Here is a 22362-nt window from a genome sequence, read left to right as displayed (position 1 = left end):
CAACTCCCAGTTCTTCTCGAACCCTAGTGGGAAAATACTAGAAACGATGCTGCTCACAACTCTGGAGCCAGACACAACAGGTTTAAATCCCAACTCTATTGTTAGCTGTGTGGACACAAATTAACCAATTTTTGTGTCTCAGTTTCCTCACCTATAAAATGGGGATAATAACAGGATTTTCTTAGAGCAGCTGGGAGCACTAGAGAGTTAATACACATAAAGAACTTGGAACACTACCCAGCACAGCAAAGTAAGTACTGAGTGTCATTACTGTCATCACTGGAAAGCAAGCAGTTCCTCACCTACAGGTTCTCAGGGGCCTCTGACTAAACAGAAACAAAGGAAACCTATAGTAGTAACACCATCAACATGTACTGCTCTGTTCCTTCCATCAAGACTATGACTCCATTTTTCAGATCTTCTTTCCTTTTATTGAAAAAAATTTTAGAAAATGGCAGTTAGTAAAGGGCACAAACAAATCAACAGGGATATACCAGTGGAAGATATAGACAACATAAAACTAAAAATGCCATTGGCTTCTTTAATTGGTTAAAAGCACAAAACATAACAGGCAGAAAGTCTCTCTTAAACAAATTAAAAAGCTATGTTTTTCCCCCCAATTCTCCCCACGTCAGATATACACACACCCACAAAAATGGTGTGTGAAGGGAAACTGTCATACACAAGAAGCTGTATGAATTAGGGGAAATTAAGGGAAACAGCAGTTGAAACAGGAATTAACATAAAAAGGTCAGCAACAGGTTAACAATTTTAAAAACTGAGTCTTCAAATGCTGCATGGCACAAAGCTATACTATATAAAGTACTGCTAGGTATGAAGGAGGAAGTCTGTACGGCTTTTAGCAAAAATGCTTTTCCAGAAAAGCAAATCAAAACAATGCAATCAGCAGACCAAAGAGGCTATAGCTAGATATCAGAGCTACAACTTCTCATATCTGAGCTAGAAGTTTCTATTTATCCAGAATGCACTAAAATTTCAAGACAAAACAGGGACATTTTTAACATTGCTTACTTTATCCATATTAAGTTCTCTGTTTCTTTCTCCCTCACCCCTTAATTCGGCAAGATCCAGCCAAAAGATGGCAGCTTTTAGAAGCAGCTATTTTATTTTTCTTTCTGTGGCAAGACTGTCGTGGAGTCTAGATATCTCAGGCTCATATGCGTCCATGACCAGAGTCCCGCTGTGGTCAAAAAACTTAGCAATGGACTTGGTGAACTCAGCTTCCCGTTGCTGCTTCGTTCTTCCACTGATGAAGGTCAGTTTCAGAGTGTATTTATCATCGAACCTAAGCAAAGATGACAAACCAAAAACCAAAGACAGACATTCAGTCAGTAAAAACAGAGCACCAAGAGTTTTTGAAGAATAGCACTGAGCTAGCTACTGGTGATGTAGGGAACATACAGCATTATCCTTTCCAAAAAAAAAAAAAAAAATCAGGGGACCTTCAGGATAAAAAATCTGATTTGTAGGTGCTGCTATGACCCCCCTGATTTAAGTACTATGTGCCTCCTTTACCTTTTCATACACTGCTAAATCACATGGACTATCTTCTCTCACTTCTGCCCTTTATTTTGCTGTTATGGTAGAAGGATATGGCCAGTAGACACTACTCTCCAGTCTTACCTGATTAGGTCCCATTTGTTAATACTATACTGGGCATAAACTTTTCTGGGAAAACCTTCCCAAACTGAGTTAGATGTCTTGCCTTTGTCATACATACACCATCCATCAATCAACCCAAATATTGAGTGCCCATCATCTGCTAGGTCTAATGATAGACTCCTGTGCTGTCAATTCAATTATCTATTGAAATGATAATCACATATTTGTGTTCTTTACTAGTTTCAGGGGTTTTTGAGGGGAAAGATTTTGTCTTGTTTTCTATTCTTAGATTGGTATTTAATAGGTAATCAAATCACAATGAATAAATGAAGAACCCTTGCTTTCATAGATGTTCCCCAATTCCAGGCTGCTGGGTCCTTGCTCCCTGTAATCAACCTAGCTTCAGGTTCTGCTCTGATCCCAGGCCAGCAGTATCTTTTACTCCATGAATTCCAGAGATCCCGTTTAGGTACACCTTAAGGTATCCTGAAGGCCTTTACTATCTCCATTCATTCAAGAGGGTTTATGACATCAACCCCTGGCAGGCCAATGTTCCTCCCCCGCCATCCCTACCTGTTTCTGTCTCCATTTAATTAGGGCATATTCAGTGGATTGTCAGGTTGATATTACCTTTAGACGAAGCAGATGCTTGAGCCTCAGATTTTTCCCTGCATGTTTAAGAGAGGGAAAGTCCCACCCACTATATAGGATCACTGATATAACAGTGCCTATCATTAACCAGTGCTCAAAAAAAAAAAAATCATAGCTCGATAAATTGTTGTGTATCCAGTTACTTTCAACCTGGGTAGACAGGAGTAAAGGTCCTTGAAAACTTTCAAAACCTCAAAAATTTTTTTCAAGCTCTGCTCAACTGCTTCCAACTGATATCACAGTGATTTTTGGACTTTTGAGTCCAGTTCCATGGCTATAAAGGCAGGACACAATCTAATTTATTTTAAAAAATAGTTACTCATTAATTCAACAAATATTTACTCAGGACCAACCACTATTCAGGACTAGGCAGTATTGGATGCTAAGGATATACATCAATGAATACAACAGACAAATCTCTGTCTTTTGAGACTTTTAGTGTGTGTGAGGGAACCAACAATAAAATAAAAATTATAATGTTCTTTTAAATATGGAAAGTCATCACGAAGCAGATGTTTGAGTATAGCCTAAAAGAAGGTGAGAGAACAAGCTATCTGGAAAAAGTGTATTCCAGGCAGGACACAGTAAATGCAAAGGCCCTGAGGCAAGCACATGCCCAGAATGTCTGAACAACAGAAAGCAGGCCAATGCAAACAGAATGGAGAGGGAGAAGATGAGAGCCACAGGCTGTGGTGTGTCTGCAAATGTGTGGAGGGTGCAGCTACATAAGTACGGACTTCTAAGCTATGCTTAGGATTTTAGCTTTTCTCTGCGTGAGAGGATTTTGAGCTGAGGGTTGAGTTGATCTGCCTTATGTTTTAAAAGGATCATTCTGCGCACTGTATTGGAAATAGACTATGGGCAGAGAGAGCAGCTGCAGAGGTCCATTAGGACATTATTGCAGTAACCTAATTGAGAGATGATGGCCACGGTGGAGATATTAAGTGGTCCGAATGAATATAATTAGAAAGTAGAACTGACAGAATTTGCTGACAACCTATTCAAAGGACTAAGAGACAGAGGAGGCAAAACGATTCCAGAGTTCTGATCTGAGTATCTAGAAAAAGGATGGAGCTGCCCTTTACTGAGATGAGGAAAATGAGGAAAAGCAGGTTTAGATGAGGGATAGCAGAGTTAGGTTTTAGATATGTTAATTCTGAGATGCTTAGTAGGATCCAATGTCAAATAGAAAGCTGGGACATAACTGGAGTTTGAAGAAGAGGTCTAGGATGAAAACACAGATTTAGAAATCTTCATTATTACAAATGGTATTTAAAGTCCTGAAAGTCTGGCTAGGAACACACCTAGTGAGTGAATACAGACAGAGAAGAGATGCTAGGAATAGGCACTAGTGGCATTTCAAATTTAGAGAAAGGGGATAAGGAATCACATAGGACACTAAGGAACAGACACACAAAGATAAGAATTATAAGACTATGGTATCCTAGAAGTCTAGTTTTTAAAAAAAGTATAACAAGGAGAGAATTATTCACTGTGTCAAATGTGACAGGTCAAATAGGATGAGGAAAGAGAACTGAAGAAAAGCAAATCCAAGAGATGATGGGAGAAGACAACAAAAGGATTGCGAAGACCACATGAGGAGGACAAGGGAAAAGAAAAACAAGTTTTTCAGTTGGGACAAATTACAACTTATTTGTATGCCAGGAAAAAATGACCCAGCAGAGAGGGAAACACCAAGTAATCAAGAAGGGACAGAATCAAGTGGATGAATGGAGTGCAGGCTTTGGATAGGAACTGAGGAAGAAGGCAGAGTGTAATGAGTGCTGCAAGTGGATAAAGATGGGAGACTTGCGGCTGCTGCTCTCTCCCCAGAAACAAAAGAAGCTGAGAGTGAAGTGGGGGAGGAGAGCAAGAAGTTTGAGAACAGAGAAGGTAGGAAAGATCCTCAAGGACAGTAAGAGAGTAACTGGAATATAGAAATGCCATGGAAGCTAAGCTAGGTAAGGAACAAGTGAGACAATGAAGAGAAGAGGGCCAGGGAAAAAGATAGTGGGCTCAAGGATTATGGATGCCACTGGGGCTGAAGAACTGTTGGGGCAAGAGAACAAGAAGGAGACAAACTAGAAAAATATAAAGCAATGGTCAGAGAGAGAGATATTTAAAAAATGAAATTAGTTATCAATAATACCAAGATCTAGGGTATGTCTAATAGAAAGTAAGTATTTAAGACACTGCAGAAAACAAGATAATCAGAGGAGAGAAAGTAAAACTAAGAGGCCAGCATCTTGGAACAATCATCTACTGGGATACTGAAATCAATGATTAAGCCTTCTGAAAGGAGCTATGTTAAAGAGAGTGCCAATGAACCAGGAGCCATCTCCAAGCAAAGAGAAGTGAGTCTGTATTTAACTACAAGGAGAATGAACAGAGGTGGCATATTTCCTCTCCACAGGCACCAACAATGTGGCAGTTGATAAAAGTCAGCAGTGAATGTGGGGAAAAAAAAAAAAAATCAGAACCCTCATATACTGCTAGTGGGACTAGCAGTATAATGTAAAATGGTGCAGCTGTTTTGGAAAAGAGTCTGGCAATTCCTCAAAGAGTTACCATATGACCCAGCAATTCTTCTCCTAGGTATATGAGAAATTAAAATGTTTATCCACACAAAAACTTATATATAAATGTTTATAACAACATTATTCTTAACAGCCAAAAGGTGGAAACAACTAAAATGGCCCTCAACTAGTAAGTGGATTAAGAAAAATGTAGTATATCCATGCAATGGAATATTATTTGGCACAAAAAGGAATAAAATATTGATACGTTTGAACCTTGAAAATATTATGCTAAGTGAAAGAAGCCAGCTACAAAAGATCACATATTGTGTGATTCCATCTGTATGAAATATCCAAAAGAGGGAAATATATAGAGACAGAGAGCAGATTAGTGGTTACCTAAGGTTTGGGAGAATGAGGGGATAGGGAAATGACTTATCTATAGGGTACAGAGTTTCTTTTGGCGAGGATAAAAATGTTTTAAAGTTGACTGTGGTGATGACTGCAAACATTTTTAAAAACATAAGAAACCACTGAACTACTTTAAATAGGTGCACTATGGTGTGGAAACTGTATTTCAATAAGGCTGGTAAAAAAAATATTTAAGTCAGAATGTATATAATGAAATCAAGATGCTGCTTGGGTCCAGAATTCTCCAATTCTGCTTTAGTGCTCTGATACAGAGTATAGATTTAGGACAGCTGAGACCAAAACGGCAGCTATGAGTCCTGCCAGGAGATAAGAACTCCAGTGCAACATCAGAATGAAGCCCAGCTCCTCCTCACAGGCATCTCCACAAGCTGGTAATGAGAGGCTGTATGGCACTGATGCCACGCTTACCTTCATATATGTGAGTAACTGGAGAGCCTACTATGTGCTAGGAACACTACCATGTGTATTTAGGATAGTGACTGAGAGCGTGAGTTCAGCCATGGGCTAAATTCACTTCTGGGCTCTATAACCATGGAAAAATTAATTATACCCTTTGAGCCTGCGTTCTTATCTTTAAAATGGGTTGTTCTAAGGTTTAAATGAGACAATGCAGTTGGCACAATACTCAGTACATAGTAAATGCTCAGTAGATACTTGTTATCATAATGCTTGGTGTACAGCTGAACAACAAGGGGGCAGTGTTAAGGTTGCTGACCCTCTGTGCAGTTGAAAATCCACATATAACTTATAGTTACTCCTCCATATAGAAGGTTCCTCTGTATCCACAGTTCGAAATCTGTGGATTCAACCAATAATAGATCATGCAGTACTTCAGTATTTACTACTGAAAGGAAAAACTCCATATATAAGTGGATCCATGCAGTTCAAACTCCTGTTGTTCAAAAGTCAACTATATATACCAGTTGGCAACCTCACAACAACTCTACAAGTCATTTTTACCCTACTAAAGCTCAACTAGTTTACCCAATATACCAAAAGTCACACAGCTAGAGATGAGCTGGAATTTGAATCCAGTTCTGGATACTTAGAAGACCTGAGATGTCAGTTGCACAAAGTTACACCTATTATTGGTCAGAAACAGACTGAATTGTGCTTCTCTGAGTTGCCCAGTGCATTGCTTCAGAGATTTCTGATTGCACAGACTGCAGTCAGGATCACAGAAGACACAGAAGCTAAGGTGGTTCTTCAAAGACAACTGACTTCATACTTCTGGCCTTTATAGTTTTATATAGTTTATAGTTCTGCTCTCTAATTGGCTCCGTTTATTGGCCACAAGGAAACAGAACTGTTCTTCATTCTTCCACCAAAGTTACTTTCTCCCACAATTCATCCTCAGAGCACTTCTGTGACAATACAATCTCAGAAGTGCAACAGGAAAAATCTTCTAGTTCATTCATAATCCTTTCTTCACTTTATATGACTAGCACTCTAATCTGCAAAGAGTAGACATATAATAGTCTGTTGATAATGACTAAACACGCAGAGAAAACCCAACCTCAGGATTTAGGAATCCGTGAGGATAGTCATACCTCTTGAGACTGGATGACAGTTGCCAGATATCATCAGGATCCATGCCTGTAGGATCTTTCCTGTGGGCCACGAGAAAAATGCTCTTCTCCTTATACGAAGTATAAATGGTCAGGATCCCCATCATCACAAAATAGGTGCAGATAAAGTTAAGGGGAAAATACACAACATACACACAAAAGAGAAATAACACAAACTGACAAGCAAGGGCTACAAAAACTTGCGTAATAGTCCTAAAGAACACAGTTTTTTCTTGCTGTAAAATTACTGAAATTGTAATTACTTTGTATTCATCCTTATGTTTATTGCAAGAGAAGCAAGGATCTCTCTGGTTAGTTCTGCAAAGACCATCTCAGGAAGAAAAGAAAAAGGTAGAGGGCATAAACCAGCTCTCTCTCTTCTGTTCAAGGACAACATATATAAGAAGATCCTCTACTACCCAGTTTGTCAAGACCAGTGTTTATTTCTCCATACGATAAAAAACAAATAACCACAGTGGACTTGACCACACAACCAATTTCAAGGGTGATTAAAAGAAAGGGAAACTGACTTTAAAGCAGTTTACTAAAGAGTCCCATGCTCTACTAAGTAAGCCAGCTGGGTGATTACAACAGTTTAGCTTACTGTAAGAATAATTACTTCATACATACATATAGGCTTATTATTAAACTCAGTTTTTGACAGTACTAGCTACCATATTTGGGTTCCTGTGTGCCAAAAACTGGCATAAGAACTCTGTGTACATATATCATTTAAATAGTGCAAAGTCAATGAGCTTTGGAGTAAAGCAGTCCTAAATTTGAATTCTAGTTTTTAACCAATGTAATTTCGACAAATTACTCCTTACTCCAAGGCTTAACACTGTTGCCTCTAAAATGGCAATTAAACAGATTTTTAGAATTGTCATTAGATTTAGTGATGCTATATATACATTTAAGAGTATAGCACACAGAAGACATTTATAATGGTACTCATTACTATTATGTATAAAAATGGTATGATTATAAAAATGACAAGATCCTGTTTTGTTTTAAACAAGTATAACCAAACAAAAGAAATTCCATTAAGGCAGTTTCTTGAGAGGCCATATAATTATAATAAGGTTGCTGTCATTGTTCAAACCTCTTTGGAACTCCTTTGGGAACTGTCTCTAGAACCCACAGCATATTCTTTGAACTGCCTTAATTGTGAAAAAGTTCATAATGGGTTTGTTTGTGTGATACTGAAAGGAGTCAAGATGCAAATTCTGGGACTATGATTTGAGATCAGTTTGTACACAGAGGATGAGATGGCTGGATGGCATCACCAACTTAATCGACATTAGTCTGAGCAAACTCCAGGAGATAGTGAAGGTCAGGGAAGCCTGGCTGTGTGTTTTGCTACTAAGTGCTCACACTTAGATTATAATGTCTACATTAATAACAGAATTAAAAATAAAATAACCATATTGAATCTAAAATATCAATAATTATAACAAATTTACAGATGCTTACATTTCATAATGTTAAATCTTAACATTAGCGGCCCCAAGGTGAAAGTTTGTTTTTTTTTGGTAAGAACTTCCCTGGTGGCTCAGATGGTAAAGTATCTGCCTACAATGCGGGAGACCCAGGTTCAATCCCTGGGTTGGGAAGATCTCCTGGAGAAGGAAATGGCAACCCACTCTAGTATTCTTGCCTGGAAAATCCCATAGGCGGAGGAGCCTAGTAAGCTACAGTCCATGGGGTCGCAAAGAGTCAGACACGACTGAGCGACTTAACTTTCACTTTCAGAGAAGAATATCAGTAGAGATTTAAAAAAAAACTGTCAGTAGAAAACAAACCTGAGCTTAAAGGATATGATATAACACACAAGGCCAGAACAGGTTTGGACTCTGGGAAGGGATGCATATAATCCCAAATCAAAGCCACGATGGCGAAGAAACAGGAGATGGTACAGATGATGAGGCGACCATCAATTAAACCAAAATTCTCCACATACTTGTACTTTTCCAGAAGTACCTAGTGAGAAGAACAAGGAACCAAGTTAGTAGGACTACTTCCCTCCTTGTACCTGCTTTTCTTCTTAATTTCCATGATGCTGCTAAGTCACTTTAGTTGTGTCCGACTCTGTGAGACCCCACAGACGGCAGCCCACCAGGCTCCCCCGTCCCTGGGATTCTCCAGGCAAGAATACTGGAGTGGGTTGCCATTTCCTTCTCTAATGCATGAAAGTGAAAAGTGAAAGTGAAGTCGCTCAGTCGTGTCCAACTCTTAGCGACCACATGGACCGCAGCCTACCAGGCTACTCCATCCATGGGATTTTCCTAGGCAAGAGTACTGGAGTGGGGAGCCATTGCCTTCTCTGTTTCCATGATGAAAGTTAAGTTAATCATTTAAATGACCAAGTAGTTCTCTCCAATCAGGATTTTGCCACTTGGAGCAAAAAAAAAAAGACTCAATGTGTTTACAAAAATCGCAGAGAAAAAGCTCATCAACTTCTGGCACATTTCTTTAAATCCTTATCTTCTTCTTTAGACTGAAGCTAAAATTTTCTTTTCCCTTTTAAAATAGAGAGATGATCAATTATGCATGACCATCCTATATTCCCTCAACCCTCTTGCCTCTAGGCTAATTAATCTCAAAAACAACAGATTACTAGTTTTCTGGAATTCAAAAATAAAGAATTTGAAGAGAAATTTGAAGGAAGTAATAATTGTATTTTAACACATGTTCCCCTATATATACTGCAAGGTTCAGAAAATGCTTTCTGTCTCAATTCCTAATACTGAAAACTAAACTCATTCCAATGCACAGAAAGAAAAAGTCCTGCAAGAGATGTGCCATCAATTATACACGAACTAACGGACACCGTCCCTCACCTCTGCCCCCAAGAAAGTACCTTTTTGGCAGAATCATCCAAAGAATTTTTCACAGCTGATCCATCCCATTTGTCAATTTTTACAGGCTTATCGTCAATCTTCCACTGTAAAACAAATGGTAAGTTGTGCATTAAAAGACATGGCATCTTACTAAAAGTAAGTGAACTACTTCCTTAAGAGCATCCTCAAGTATGCATAATATTTATTCTCTCTCCTGATGTTGGACAGCTAAACAACAAAACACTTGAAAATAAATTTGAAGGAAACTAGGTCACTACAATCAAGTGGTAATCATATGATGTAGACAGTCTCCATGCTGAAAAGTCAAATCTACAAGGGCAGAACACTGACATGGGTTGTAGAGACTGTAGTGTGAACTCAGATATCCCATCCCCATTTTACCCAAATGTGGGAACAGAAAGGAATTTCATCTGTTCGTCCTATCACTTTGCGACTACAAAACTCAGACAATATCCATCCACACACTAACAAAAGGATGGTCTACTTTAATACATTTTTGTCTCCCGACATTTTACATTTTACCAGCACACCTTAAGTAAGATAAACAGCAGATTCAGTGTAGTCTTTTGGAAAGAATATTTTGAATTAAAAACTGAGTCTTATCACCAGTTAGGTACGTGACTTTGGACAAAGCCTGCTTCAATTTCCCTCATCTGTAGAGGTTTATAAAGGTTCCCAAATACTGTGCTAATTAAAGGCAAATGATTCTCTCACACACACTGCTGGTAGAAGTTCAAAATGGTGTAACACCTACAGAAGATAACTTAGCATCTTGGATTCAACTTCCCACTTCTGGGAATTTTTCCTTATATGCACAGACATGAAATAATATACAAGGTTATTCACTGCAGCACATTTGCAACTATAAAAATATAACTCAAGAGCTCACTTACACCGGACTGGTTAAACAAACTATGGTACACCCAGGAAAAGGCTAAGGGACATGGGTGGGAATGAGACTTTTCAATGAGTACCTCTTTCACTGTTAACCATGTGAATAGATTCTGTAAATTTTTTTTTCTCAAATTTAAGTGATTATGTGAATGTAGGTTAAGTGAAACAGGGTACAGAAATAATCTGATAAACCTGCCTTTTTATAGATCATACGTCCAACTCAAATTTTTTCAGATCAAGTGAACAAATATCATATGTCATAAAAATTACAAACCAGCAGACAATCCAAAATTCATTTGGCTTTAGTATAGATTTTACTGAAGGACAGAGAAGAAATCTTAATATTATTTAACTCTCTGATTGAGCACAAGTTCAGAGATGCTGCGGACGAGAAATAAAGAGATGGAATAAATATCTGTAAAACATGAGATTTTAAAGGAACACGAAAATATAATTCATCAAACTTAATTTTGTATTTCTACATGCTATTACACATAAAAGAAAAACTACTCTGTGAAGTCTGTTGGGAGAAAATACATGAGCTAAAACAGTCATACTTCAAGTGCTTAAAACTCAAATCAAGGCTTCTCCCCTTTGTGTCTCATAAAAACAAGAATTTTCTTTGAGAAATTACTACTGGCAGCATGCTGTAATAAGATTCTCACAGCCTGCCAGCCTACAAATCAAACATGACACCTAATTTTAAAAATACAAATTGAAGCAAGAAGAAATTAACAGGATATCTAGCTAAATAGCTCGCTTATACTTAGTTTAGTAAATCCCATTTTGGTAACAGTGAGCAAAAGAAAGAAACCTGTACAGCCAGAATCCATGGCAGAATTTGAATTATTTATGAATGAAAGTCATTAAGTCTTTTTTGGCTCATTCCAAAAAAATGATGTTCTCATAGAAACTCAGCCACACGTCACCACTTGCAATGCAATATAGAAAAGAAACTTGCCTCTACAATTCAGAGGATAATTTCTTGGCAATTTTGGGGGATAAAATGCATTAGAAGCCATCACAATGTGTTCTAATATAGCCTCAGTTCTAATTCCACTGGTACCTAGAAGGATGTTCAATAAGTGGAACAAGAACGTTTCCAGTCAATTACATGACTAAGGAAATTTATAACTGATTTCTGAAGAGATGGGAGCATCATTCATTCAGTGTACATGAAAAACCTTAGCCTATGTCAAAGCAAATAGCATCTCTGCTGTAGCACAGAGACACATCTAGAAAAAGGGCAGGAGGGCGGACATTTTCCATCATTCTCAAAAACTGTCCATCAACTAAAATGTATGATATTGGTCATGTACTCTCCACTGCTATTCAAGGTATTTTAGAAACCATCTTCTTTCCCTCACTTCTCTTCCTCAACCCTGAGTAAATTATCTTCCTTTGTAGTTAATAAATAAGACAAAGGTTGGTTTCTTTTATGTTGAACCTCTCAGGATAAATCACAAGAAAATTCTGTGTAGAAAAGAAATATAGATCTTAGATTGCCATCCTTAGAAAAACCTGTGTAAAAGGATGGCTCTTGGCTGGCATGTGGGAGGTTGGCTGGTAAATGGTTTCCTACACTGACATTAAAACTTTCCCTAAGTGATAAAGAGTAGCTCACTATGCCTAAACTGTTTGTATAAACAACATGGTTTATGCTAAATACCTGTTTTTCTTCTAGGAGTCTGGAATTTTGGCATGGACCAGGCAGAGGGTGCCTATTTAATCAGCCCCTTAATAAAAAACTTGGGCACTGAGTCTCTAGTGAGATCCCCTGGCAGACAACACTTCACACACATCACATCACATTGTTGCTAAAGGAATTAAGCACAACCGGTGGGAATTTAGTGGGAGAGGACTCTCAGACTCCTGCACTTGATTTCCTCTGGACTTCATCCTATTCATCTCTGCCCTTTGCTGATTTTGCTTTGTATTCATTTGCTGTAATAAATCTTACCCAAGAGTATGGCCCTGCAGGTACTTCTAATGAATAACAGAGCAGAGCGATCCCGGGGAGCTCTGATACACAGGCAGTATTGCCAACTGAGATACAGCAGATGTGGTAACCTGGCACACAGTTCCTCTTCCCCTCATTTCCTATGTATTAGAGATACATGTATATTGGGCACGATCAACAATCAGTGTTGACTAAGCTAATATTTGCACCAAGGTCATATATGCACATGGTTTAAAGAGTTCTGTAAGTTATTAAAATTTTTAAAAAAAGATTTAGCAGTCCTGCTTTCCCTCCTCTGAGACACTCCTGACATTGTTCATTTCCCACTCCCCACAGACAGACAGGAATTTCAATTCCTTAGGCTGATTTTTTGGGTATCCACCTCTATATCTTAGGGAAAAGTTTATATTATTATTTTTAGTGTTCAGCATTAAGTCTTCTGACTTTTTTCACCCACCATGAAAGATGAGATTTAACCAATTCATCCCCTATCACTTTCACATTTACTTTTCCTGCTCCTCCTTCACCATCTCTTGAATATAGTTATAGTAGACCAATATTGATTTGTTATTACATAATACCTTAATTTTTTGCTAGATCATTATTTGGAGTTTACAATATGATCATAAATGCTGTTCACAGATTAAGTCATGTAATAGGTTAGGATTCCTTTTCTGCATAGCTTTTTGCTTTCCTTGGAGATACTACTGTTTTCGTGGCTGTTTTTAATCAGACAGTGTATTTCTCACCAATATATTCTCAAATTCTTCTCCAGTTCTTAAATCTCCTCTCAATACTTGCAATAATATTGAGCATTTTGTGAATTTCATCTTCCTAGAGAAACCTCTCTGGAAGCCTTCTGACCTGCTTCAATCTAGGTGGATTTCTTTCTAGGCCCACTGTGTAACTGTCATTCTGGAGTCTCCCTTTACCACATCTCTGAGGGTTCCCTTAACCTCCTCTTGGGCTGATCCCCCTTTTCTTAGATACCATGTCTCACTCTTTGCTTGGTTTACTATTCCAGACTCCGTCCATTATCCCCATCCCTCTCCCGCTATCCAAATTCATATATTGAAATCCTAAACCAGAATGTGATGGTTTTAGGAGGTGGTACCTTTGAGAAGTAATTAGGTCATGAGGGGCTTCATGAAAGGGATTAATGCCTCAATAAAAAGACATGAGAGACTTTGCTTCTATTGTTTTCCACTATGTGAGGATACAATAAGGTTGTCTGCAAGTAGTTAAGAAGTCTGTCACCAGATGCAACCATGCTGGCACTAGATCTCAGACTTCCCAGCCTCAAAACTGTGAGAAATAAATTTATGGTATTTTTATTAGAGCAGCCCAAACTGACTAGCATCCTCTTTTTACAGATGTTACAGATAACATTAAGGGTCTAAGAAATTTGCCCAAGGTGAAAGCTAGAAAGTAGTAAAGCTGGGACCTAATCAAGTTCTCATGATTTCAAAACCTGTACTCTTTCACTACTTTACACTGCTTCCCACAAAATACAAGGAAAGGAATTATTAGCCATCAAAACCAAAAGGAAACAGATCTCTGAAGTGACAGTCACATAAAGTATCTTGATTCTTAAGTTATAGTTAATAACCTAAAAAAAAGCTTAAAAAGATTTTAATCTTAATATGCCAACAAAACCTATAGGATATAAAATATTTGGAATTTTCCATTTTCTTCCATTTGAAACCAACTGCTATTTGGCTGAAAATATGGTTCAAAAAGTCCTATCTTAAAGAAATCACTTCTCTGCCACTATCAGCACAAAACACTATCAAGCCAGCATATCTGATGCCAAACCTTGATGACAAACCATTCATAAAATTTATGCATTTGACGGCTTTCAGAGAACATTACAGACTCAACCTTAGTTACGATTCTCCACTGCAAATTTGAATTAAAAAATTTTAGTACAGTGAAAACAGAAGTAAAGTTATGCAGTGATAAAGATCTCAGTGGATTGCTTCATAAAGTTCCTTAGCCTGACAACTGGGCAGAAAGACTCAAAAGATTCTTCAATTCACACTGAAGAGATGAGGATACCAGAGGTAAAGTGTTTCAACAGAAGGACCCTGCTCTGATTTTAAAGGAACTTGAAGAAATATTATTAACTCTTTTTATTAATATTGGCTTGAAGAAATATTAAACCCTTTTTCTCCCTTCTTTGGACTCTCTCAGATTAGATGGTGGCTACAGGCTGCAAAGACGGAAGGTAGTAGGAAATATGGCACATGACGGAGCATATCCTAGATGACCTTATTTACTAGGTTAAGGGACTTGAGACTTTATTCTAAAACAAGCAATGGAAAATATTTTAAGCAGGTGAACAACACAACCAATTTGTGTTTTTTTAAAAAGTCATTTTTAGAGGCAACTTAGCAAAAGGTCGGAGGGGAGTAACAATGGAGATAAACTCATCAGACAGGGCCCAATTTAGATGCAGAGCTTGAATTAGAGCAGCAGCAGGGGGATAAAAAGGGAATATTTATGAGGTACAACTGGCAGGACTTACTATCAGACTAGTACAAAAACTGTGAAAGAGAAAAGACAGAGGTGACCACTAGACTAGAATTTGGGCTTAGATAACTAAGCTGTCATGTTGTTTTCCAAGAGAAGGAACTGAGCAGGAAAGAAGAGAAATACACATTTGCATATGCTGAATTTGAGATGTTTAGGCTCTACAGTTATAGTGATTTCAGAATTTTCTAAACCAAAATAAGATTATGAAAACTTATGGCAGACTCAGAAGCTGAGATACTATTTGAGTTGAAAATAACACACCCCTGCCTCCCACATATACACATTTGTGAAAAGATCACAAAGCAGTAAGTTCAAAATAAGAAAAAAAAGGAAGTCACGGTGGCCGAGTGGTTAAGGTGTTGGACTCGAAAATAAGAAAAAAAAAAAGTTCAATTTGGGGAGCAAATGATGTTTGTCTTGAGGAAGCTTACTATCATCTAATTTAGAGTACAATTCAGAAATACCAAGATATCTCTAAAAGAGATATTATAGCTCCTGGTAGCATAATCTTCAATTTCCATCTTTTTTCTTTTTTAATAAAAACGGCCAAGAAATACTGCAAAGAAAATTACTTCTTAATAGTGGCTTATTACTGTCTATAGTTATCACTGGAGTTAAGTTGCAGCTTAGAAATTACCACGTTAGTTATGAGCATGAACATTAGTGGCAACACCAGAGTAAGTGGAGGTAAATAAGTGGAGGTTAAGTAAGTGGAGCTAAGTAAGTGGAGGTAAGTAGACTCACTCCAGCTATGGCAAGTAGGCACTGAGACATTTACACCTGGGGCTCAGAGCAGAGGTCTATATTGAAAACATAAATGTGGAAGTCATTAACTTACAGACAGTATTTAAGCCAGGACACGTGTATCTCCCTGGGATGATTGTACACAGACAGGTCCAGGGGCTTGCCAGTATTTACAGGTCAGGAAGAAAAAATAACAACAATAAAGACAGATAAGTGGAGGAGGAAAACCAGGATAAGTGGCGTTCTAAAAGCCACAGAAAGAAAATATTTCAAGAAAGAAGTGATCAATGAGTCATATACTCAAGATCAGGTAATAAGAAAAACCACTATTGAGATCTGACAAGATGGAGGTTAGAACAGAGAAACGGTGCAGGCAACAGCTAAAACAGGGGAGCTGGGCTGTCAGAGGTTATTAACATCTATGATACCACTGTGTTATACAGTGATGAGTAAGTAGTTAAAAAGAATAACTTGATGCTTTAAAGATTATGCCATAAACGCTGTAAAAAGAATGAGTTTTAAAAAGAGATCTAATTTACGTATCAGAAAACTCATCATATAAAAATGTGCAATGGTTTTTATTCTATTCACAACATTATGCAACCATCACCATCTAATTCCAAAACATTGTCATCATCCCCAAAAGAAACCCCATACCCATAAGCAGTTATTCCAATTACCACCACCCCACTCCCAGCCTTGGCAACCATTACTTTCTGTTTGCATGAATCTGCCTATTCCAGACATTTCTTATTTATAGAATCGTGTAATATGCGGCCTTTTGTGATTAGCTTTTCTCACTTAGTGTATTTTCAAGGTTCATCCATATTGTGTCATGTGTGTCTCATTCCTTTTTATGGCCAGAGAATACTCCACGGCATGGATATACCACACTTTTATGGCTTGCTTCCACCTTTTAGCTATTGTGAATAATGCTGCTATGATCAAGTTTTTGTGTAGACACATTTTCAATTCTCTTGAGTTCATAACTAGGAGTGGGACATGCTGAGTTATAACTTTTTCATCATTTTACATTTCCATCAGAAATGCAGAAGGGTCCCAATATCTCCCCATCCTCACCAAAAAAGGTTATTTTTCTTTTTTTATTATAGCCATCCTAGTGGCTTCTCATTGCAGTTTTGATTTGCATTCTCTAGTAACTAATGGTGTTGAGATCTTTTCATGTGACCATTTGTATTAATATATCTTCTATGAAGAAACGTTAATTCACATCCTTTATTCTTTTCAAAATTGGTTTGTCTTTTTTATTATCAAGTTAGAAGACACTTTATATAGTCTAGATCCTAGAGCCTTATCAGATATACGACTTGCAAATATCTTCTCTCATGCTGTGGACTGTCTTTCCACTTAAATCTTGATAATGTCCTTTGATAAGAAAAACTTTTCTGATGAATCAAAAATAACGAGTTTTGACATGTTTTTAAAGTTTGGTTTGCAAAATGCAATTAAAAGTCTGCATCTTATTTCTTTAAACACAAACACAGGCACCACAGTAGTGCCATAAAACTGTTCACTCTGTCAGAGCCTGGTTAGGGTACAGGCATACTACCCTGTTCAAGTTTGGCAAGTGAAGATCCCACTGAAGAATATATATGACCTAAGGATGCACAGCTGGTGGGTGACAAAGCCATGGCTTGAGGCTAGGTCTTCCAACTTCAAATCAGATGCTCTTTCCACTACTACAGTAGCTAGAACATGGTCTGCTCCAGTACGAAAGGCAATGTGCTGAGTAAGGTAAGAGTACTGGATGAAGAGCTGGGCAGCCAGGTTCTGGAACTGTAGCTGACTGTGTGGTCTTGGATAAATTGCTTCATCTTCCCCTCTCCAACTGTATCAATGTCTGTATCTATGTCTCTAAAATGAGGAGGTTGGAACAGATGAATTTCAAGATCTCTTCAATACAAACACTTCAGAGAAATCACTATTGATTAAGCAGAAGAATCGAAAACCAAACAGGAAAAAAAAAATCTTAAAATGTCTGAATCAGAAGGGATTTAAAAAGTTATCTAAGACAGAAGTTCTCAACCTGGATGTAACTGTTAAAATGTAGAGGAAATAAATAAATAAATAGTTATGTGTGAAACCATGCAGCTGTCCAGGCCCCACCTCCAGAGAACCTGATTTGGTTCTGGGATGAGGTCCAGAAGTTTGTATTTTTAACTAAAACCCCAAGAGGGTCTGATGCAAATAGTCTTCATAACACGTTACAAAAAATATTATCTAAGAAGTCCAGAGAAACTAGCTAGTTAGTGGCAGACAGCTATCTATGTTTCGTTCAATGTTTACTATGTACCAGAAACCACTTTTTAAGGTAAAAACTATTATTATTCCCACTTTACAGATGAGGAAACTGAGATACAAAGAGATTTATTAATGTGCCCAAGAACACATTTCTGATAAGTGGCAGAGCAAGAATTCAAAGCCAGCCAGCCAGCCTGGCACCAGAACCTATATTCTCAACTACTAAGATATAAAAACTCTGCATTAAGATCAGGTTGACAGTTCAGCCAGGAGACAGAAATACATAAATGAAGTTAAAAGGGCTGGGTACAGCTTCTAAAAAGCGTATTTTAATACCACATGCCAATTTCAATAGCCAAAAAATCCAGCCAGGAGACAGAAATCCAGATATGAGATTAAAATTTGGATACAGGTCTGAAAAGCATGCTTTAACAGTGTAGTAGTGTCAGTCACTCAGTCAAGTCCAGCTCTTTGTAACCCTATGGACTATAGCCCACCAAGCTCCTCCGTGCATAGCATTTTCCAGGCAATACTGGAGTGTGTTGCCATCTCCTCCTCCAGGGGATCTTCCTGACCCAGGGATCAAACCCAAGTCTCCCACAGTGCAGCCAGATTCTTTACTGTCTGAGCTACCATAGAAGCCCTGTTGCTTTAATACCACATGTCAATTTTAACAGCCAAAACAAATTAAGTAAACAATTTTTTTTTAATAGACTGCTACACAGAACAAAATACTTTAATGCATTTTGGGGAAATAAGTTATCACAATGATCTAAGTTACTCTGTGATGGAAGCTGGAAGGTTATATCTGCATATCTATTTTTAAGATCAGGAAGCTAGAATTGCTTTGTTCTCCAAGTCAGTTTCAAAGGAGCAGAAACTCACATCTGTTTAGGCAAAACTAGAAGCACATTTGCATCTCTTTATTACAGTTCTTCATGGCAAATAAAACTACAGCTGCAAGAAATAAAAACCCTCCAAAAAAACAAAACAAATCGAATTAAAGAAATGTAAGGTGACAGTCCCTCATTTTCTCCATGTTCTCTTCCACAGTACCTGATTTTCAGACAGTTAAAGGCACCATCCTCTAAGGCAGTATCTGAAGACTGGGGTGGCAGATATGAAGTTTTCTCTTTGCCAAATTCAATGCTTCAAGTACTTATTCTATGTTGATCACCACAGAGAACCTCTCATGGGAAACTGACATACTAATTAGGGGCAGGATACAAAACAATATGTCATATTAAGTGACAGCTAAATTCCCATGTGTAATAAATGCTAAAGACTTCAGAGGAAGAACAACTCAATGTAAGGCTGAAATCAAGCTTTCCAAGTAAAAACACCTAAACAGCTCCGGGTTTATTTTCTCTCTCCTCGGCCCCTCACTTCGTGCTTAATTCTGCCAACGTTCTCTTTTGTGAAGCCTTTCATCTGTCTCTGCTATATTAAGTTAGAGTTCTCCTCACCTTGTCATTCTGCTTTTATAGCCCTTTACAAAGGCCATATATCAATTCATTATACAACAATATTCACAGTAAGCCACAATTATGTATGTGTATCCACATTGTTTACATAAGGAAATTTAAGCTCAGTAATACCACATAACTTATCCAACACCATATAGTTTTCAACATGCTGCACTAGAATTCAAACATGTCTTTCTTTTTGTATTAAACCCCATACAGCAGTATGGTATGAGGCCTAGAAGAAGACTTTTAAATTCTACCACTCCCAACTATCTGAATGATTCTTCTAAAACCACTTTATATATTAGACTCAAACACCTTCAGCAGGCTTCCTACTCCTACTTCGGGCAACCCATGCCCTTCTCTATCTGGTTACAGTCAGTCAACAGAGTACCTGAGAAACAACAGGCACTAACCATACACCTTTGTTCAAGGACATTTTTACCCGGTATGCCATCTGTCTCTCAAAATAAGGTCCCAGCTCCACCAGGGCTCCCACCCCTCCTCATATGGATCTCACAGATCATTCTCTCTCTCACCTGAACTTCGTAAAAAGTGCACAAGTGAATGCCAAATTCTTTTATGTTCAGTATTTTGGACTTATACTCTGCTATACTGAGTATTTTCTGACAGCAGGATTTTTTATTTTTTTCCTCTGCCATTACATATCTGAATTATATACTCTTAAGTTACAGAGGTCATTCATGTATATCATCTCATTTGATTCTCCCCCAAACTCTAATATTTCAGGTGAAGAAAGGAAAACAGTGACATTAAATGACTTGCTAATCTTCATATTATTACTTTTCAGTAATCACTGCCTTAGCAGACTGTCCATGCTTAATATCTGCTTGAAGTGGAGGAAAAAGCAAGAGCACTCAATGGGACAGCATGAACACAGGCCATGAGGTGTTCACCCAACAGGAAAACAATTGCCAATGATCATCAATCCCCAATACTTTCACATAGCTTGGAGCAATTTCCCATCCCAACTGCTGGATAGGAACAGGCCAGAACATGTTCCTATCTCTTAAATGTTAAGAATATATGTATGTATGTGTGCTCAGTCCCTTCTGGCTGTTTGTGACCCCATGGATTGTAGCCTGCCAATGGGATTTAGCAGGAAACCCCATCTGTCTATGAGATTTCCCAGGCAAAGAATACTGAACAGTATTTCCTACTCTAGGGGACCTTCCTGACCCAGGGATTGAACCTGAGCCTCTTGTGTCTCCTGCACTGGCAAGAGGATTCTTTACCACTGTGCCACCTTGGAAGCCCTAAAAGGGTGCTGTACTTAGTCGCTAAATCGTGTCCAACTTTTGCAACCCCATGGACTGTAGCCCGCCAGGCTCCTCTGTCCATAGATTCTCCAGGCAAGAATACTGGAGGAGATTGCCATACCCTCCTCCAGGGGATCTCCCCCACCCAGGGATTGAACCCAGGTCTCCCGCTTTGCGGGCAGATTCTTTAGCATTGCAGGCAGATTCTTTACCGTCTGAGCCACCAGGGAAGCCCGTGTAATTCAAAACCAATGACACCCAAAAAGAGAAGCAAAAAGATCTGGATAGGAACCCCTCAATATGATCACCTACTCATTTCTTAAGCACTCAGCAGGTGTTAAACACACAGAAGTCTGAAAACTGTTTTCAATTAAAAGTTAACAATCCTGACTATGTTCAAAACCCCAAGCTTATCATTTCTCATCAAACTGACCCAGGACCCTACAATGAGAGAACTGGAAGAAACCTTAGGATACATTCATTTTACAGATAAGGAAATAAGACACTGGGAGAAGAAGCACATTTCAAGGCCACACAACTAATCAGGGGCAGAAGCAGTACTAGGACCCGGATCTCCACCCAATTGTTTCTTTCAAAATGCTATGTAAAGGGCAAGAAAGGCTAACTCAGGAGAATTTTCATTTTTCCTTTAAGTCCCTGTTGCTAAGCCCGCATTTAAAAAAAAAAAAAAAAAAAACCTGGATGGAGAAAGGGGAAAAGAGGTCAGCGTGAACAGGTAGCAAGCATATGCATCCTATTCACCCAAGACACATTCACTTGGCCTGGTAGCAAGGCGAGAAAGAGGGGGAGGAGGTGCGGGGGTTGGGGGGAGTGTAGAAGGAGAAGGGGAAAAAAAGATAAATCTTAAAGACTTCTTGTTAGGCCGTAGGAGAAGTCGGTACTCGAAGTTCAGTATTCGGGTATCGGGATAAAACGCCTAGAAACTTCAGGAAGCAAAAACCCAAGAGCACTTTGGAATCTGCAGCAGCATGCAAGTGTGGCGGTCGTCGTGGGGAGCTTGGAGACTACTAACTTCGAAGAGTTGCTTTCATTCACTCGAGATTCAATCTTCCCTGTCCGTGAAATGAACACATTCAACAGTGGCCCCCCAGCACCATCGAGGAAAAGCGATGGCGCTCTGAAATGTGGGGCTAATTAAATTGTCTTAAGAAGCTGTAGTGGCCAGCATTTAGGAGGAACACTTCCCAGAAGAAAAAAAGTCCTCAAGAGGAGACAGCCCAGGTTTGAGCGAAGCTAGCTACAAGCACCGGTTAAGGTTCCCACGGTGGGCCAACGAGAACTCCCTCTGAGAAGCCGCAGAAGAAAAGGGGGGCGAGGATGGGAAGAGGGGTTCGCCGCCTCCCTGGCGCTCCCCAGGCTTCGACTGTCCCCAAGAGTCGACTTCTCACCTTGTCCAGTAAACCGCTACGGCTACTACCTGTCCCACAGCCGGAGCCACCGCCAGCCCCACTACTGCCTCCGCCACCACCGGCTCTCCCGCCCTGAGAAGCCGCCGCCGCCATCTTGCTTGCCTCTGCGTTTCCCTCCCCTCCTAAACTTGTCTGAAGCC

At 38.8% G+C, this 22362-nt stretch overlaps 1 protein-coding gene across 1 annotated transcript; it reads right to left on the bottom strand.

Annotated features, from left to right (window-relative positions):
- Nucleotides 1-408: 408 nt before the first annotated feature.
- On the bottom strand, nt 409-22351 carry SPCS2 (signal peptidase complex subunit 2). Its single transcript, XM_043482737.1, has 5 exons — nt 22202-22351; nt 9651-9734; nt 8610-8770; nt 6773-6907; nt 409-1306 (listed from the first exon to the last, which is right to left on the bottom strand). The coding sequence occupies exons 1-5, from the start codon at nt 22313-22315 to the stop codon at nt 1120-1122; spliced, it is 681 nt and encodes a 226-aa protein (XP_043338672.1). The 5' UTR covers nt 22316-22351; the 3' UTR covers nt 409-1119.
- Nucleotides 22352-22362: the final 11 nt, after the last annotated feature.

The sequence above is a fragment of the Cervus canadensis genome, chromosome 11 (genome assembly GCF_019320065.1).
Source record: "Cervus canadensis isolate Bull #8, Minnesota chromosome 11, ASM1932006v1, whole genome shotgun sequence".
Lineage (NCBI taxonomy): Eukaryota > Metazoa > Chordata > Mammalia > Artiodactyla > Cervidae > Cervus > Cervus canadensis.
Note: the sequence above shows the minus strand (reverse complement) of the source record. Positions and strands in the feature narration are given on the sequence as shown.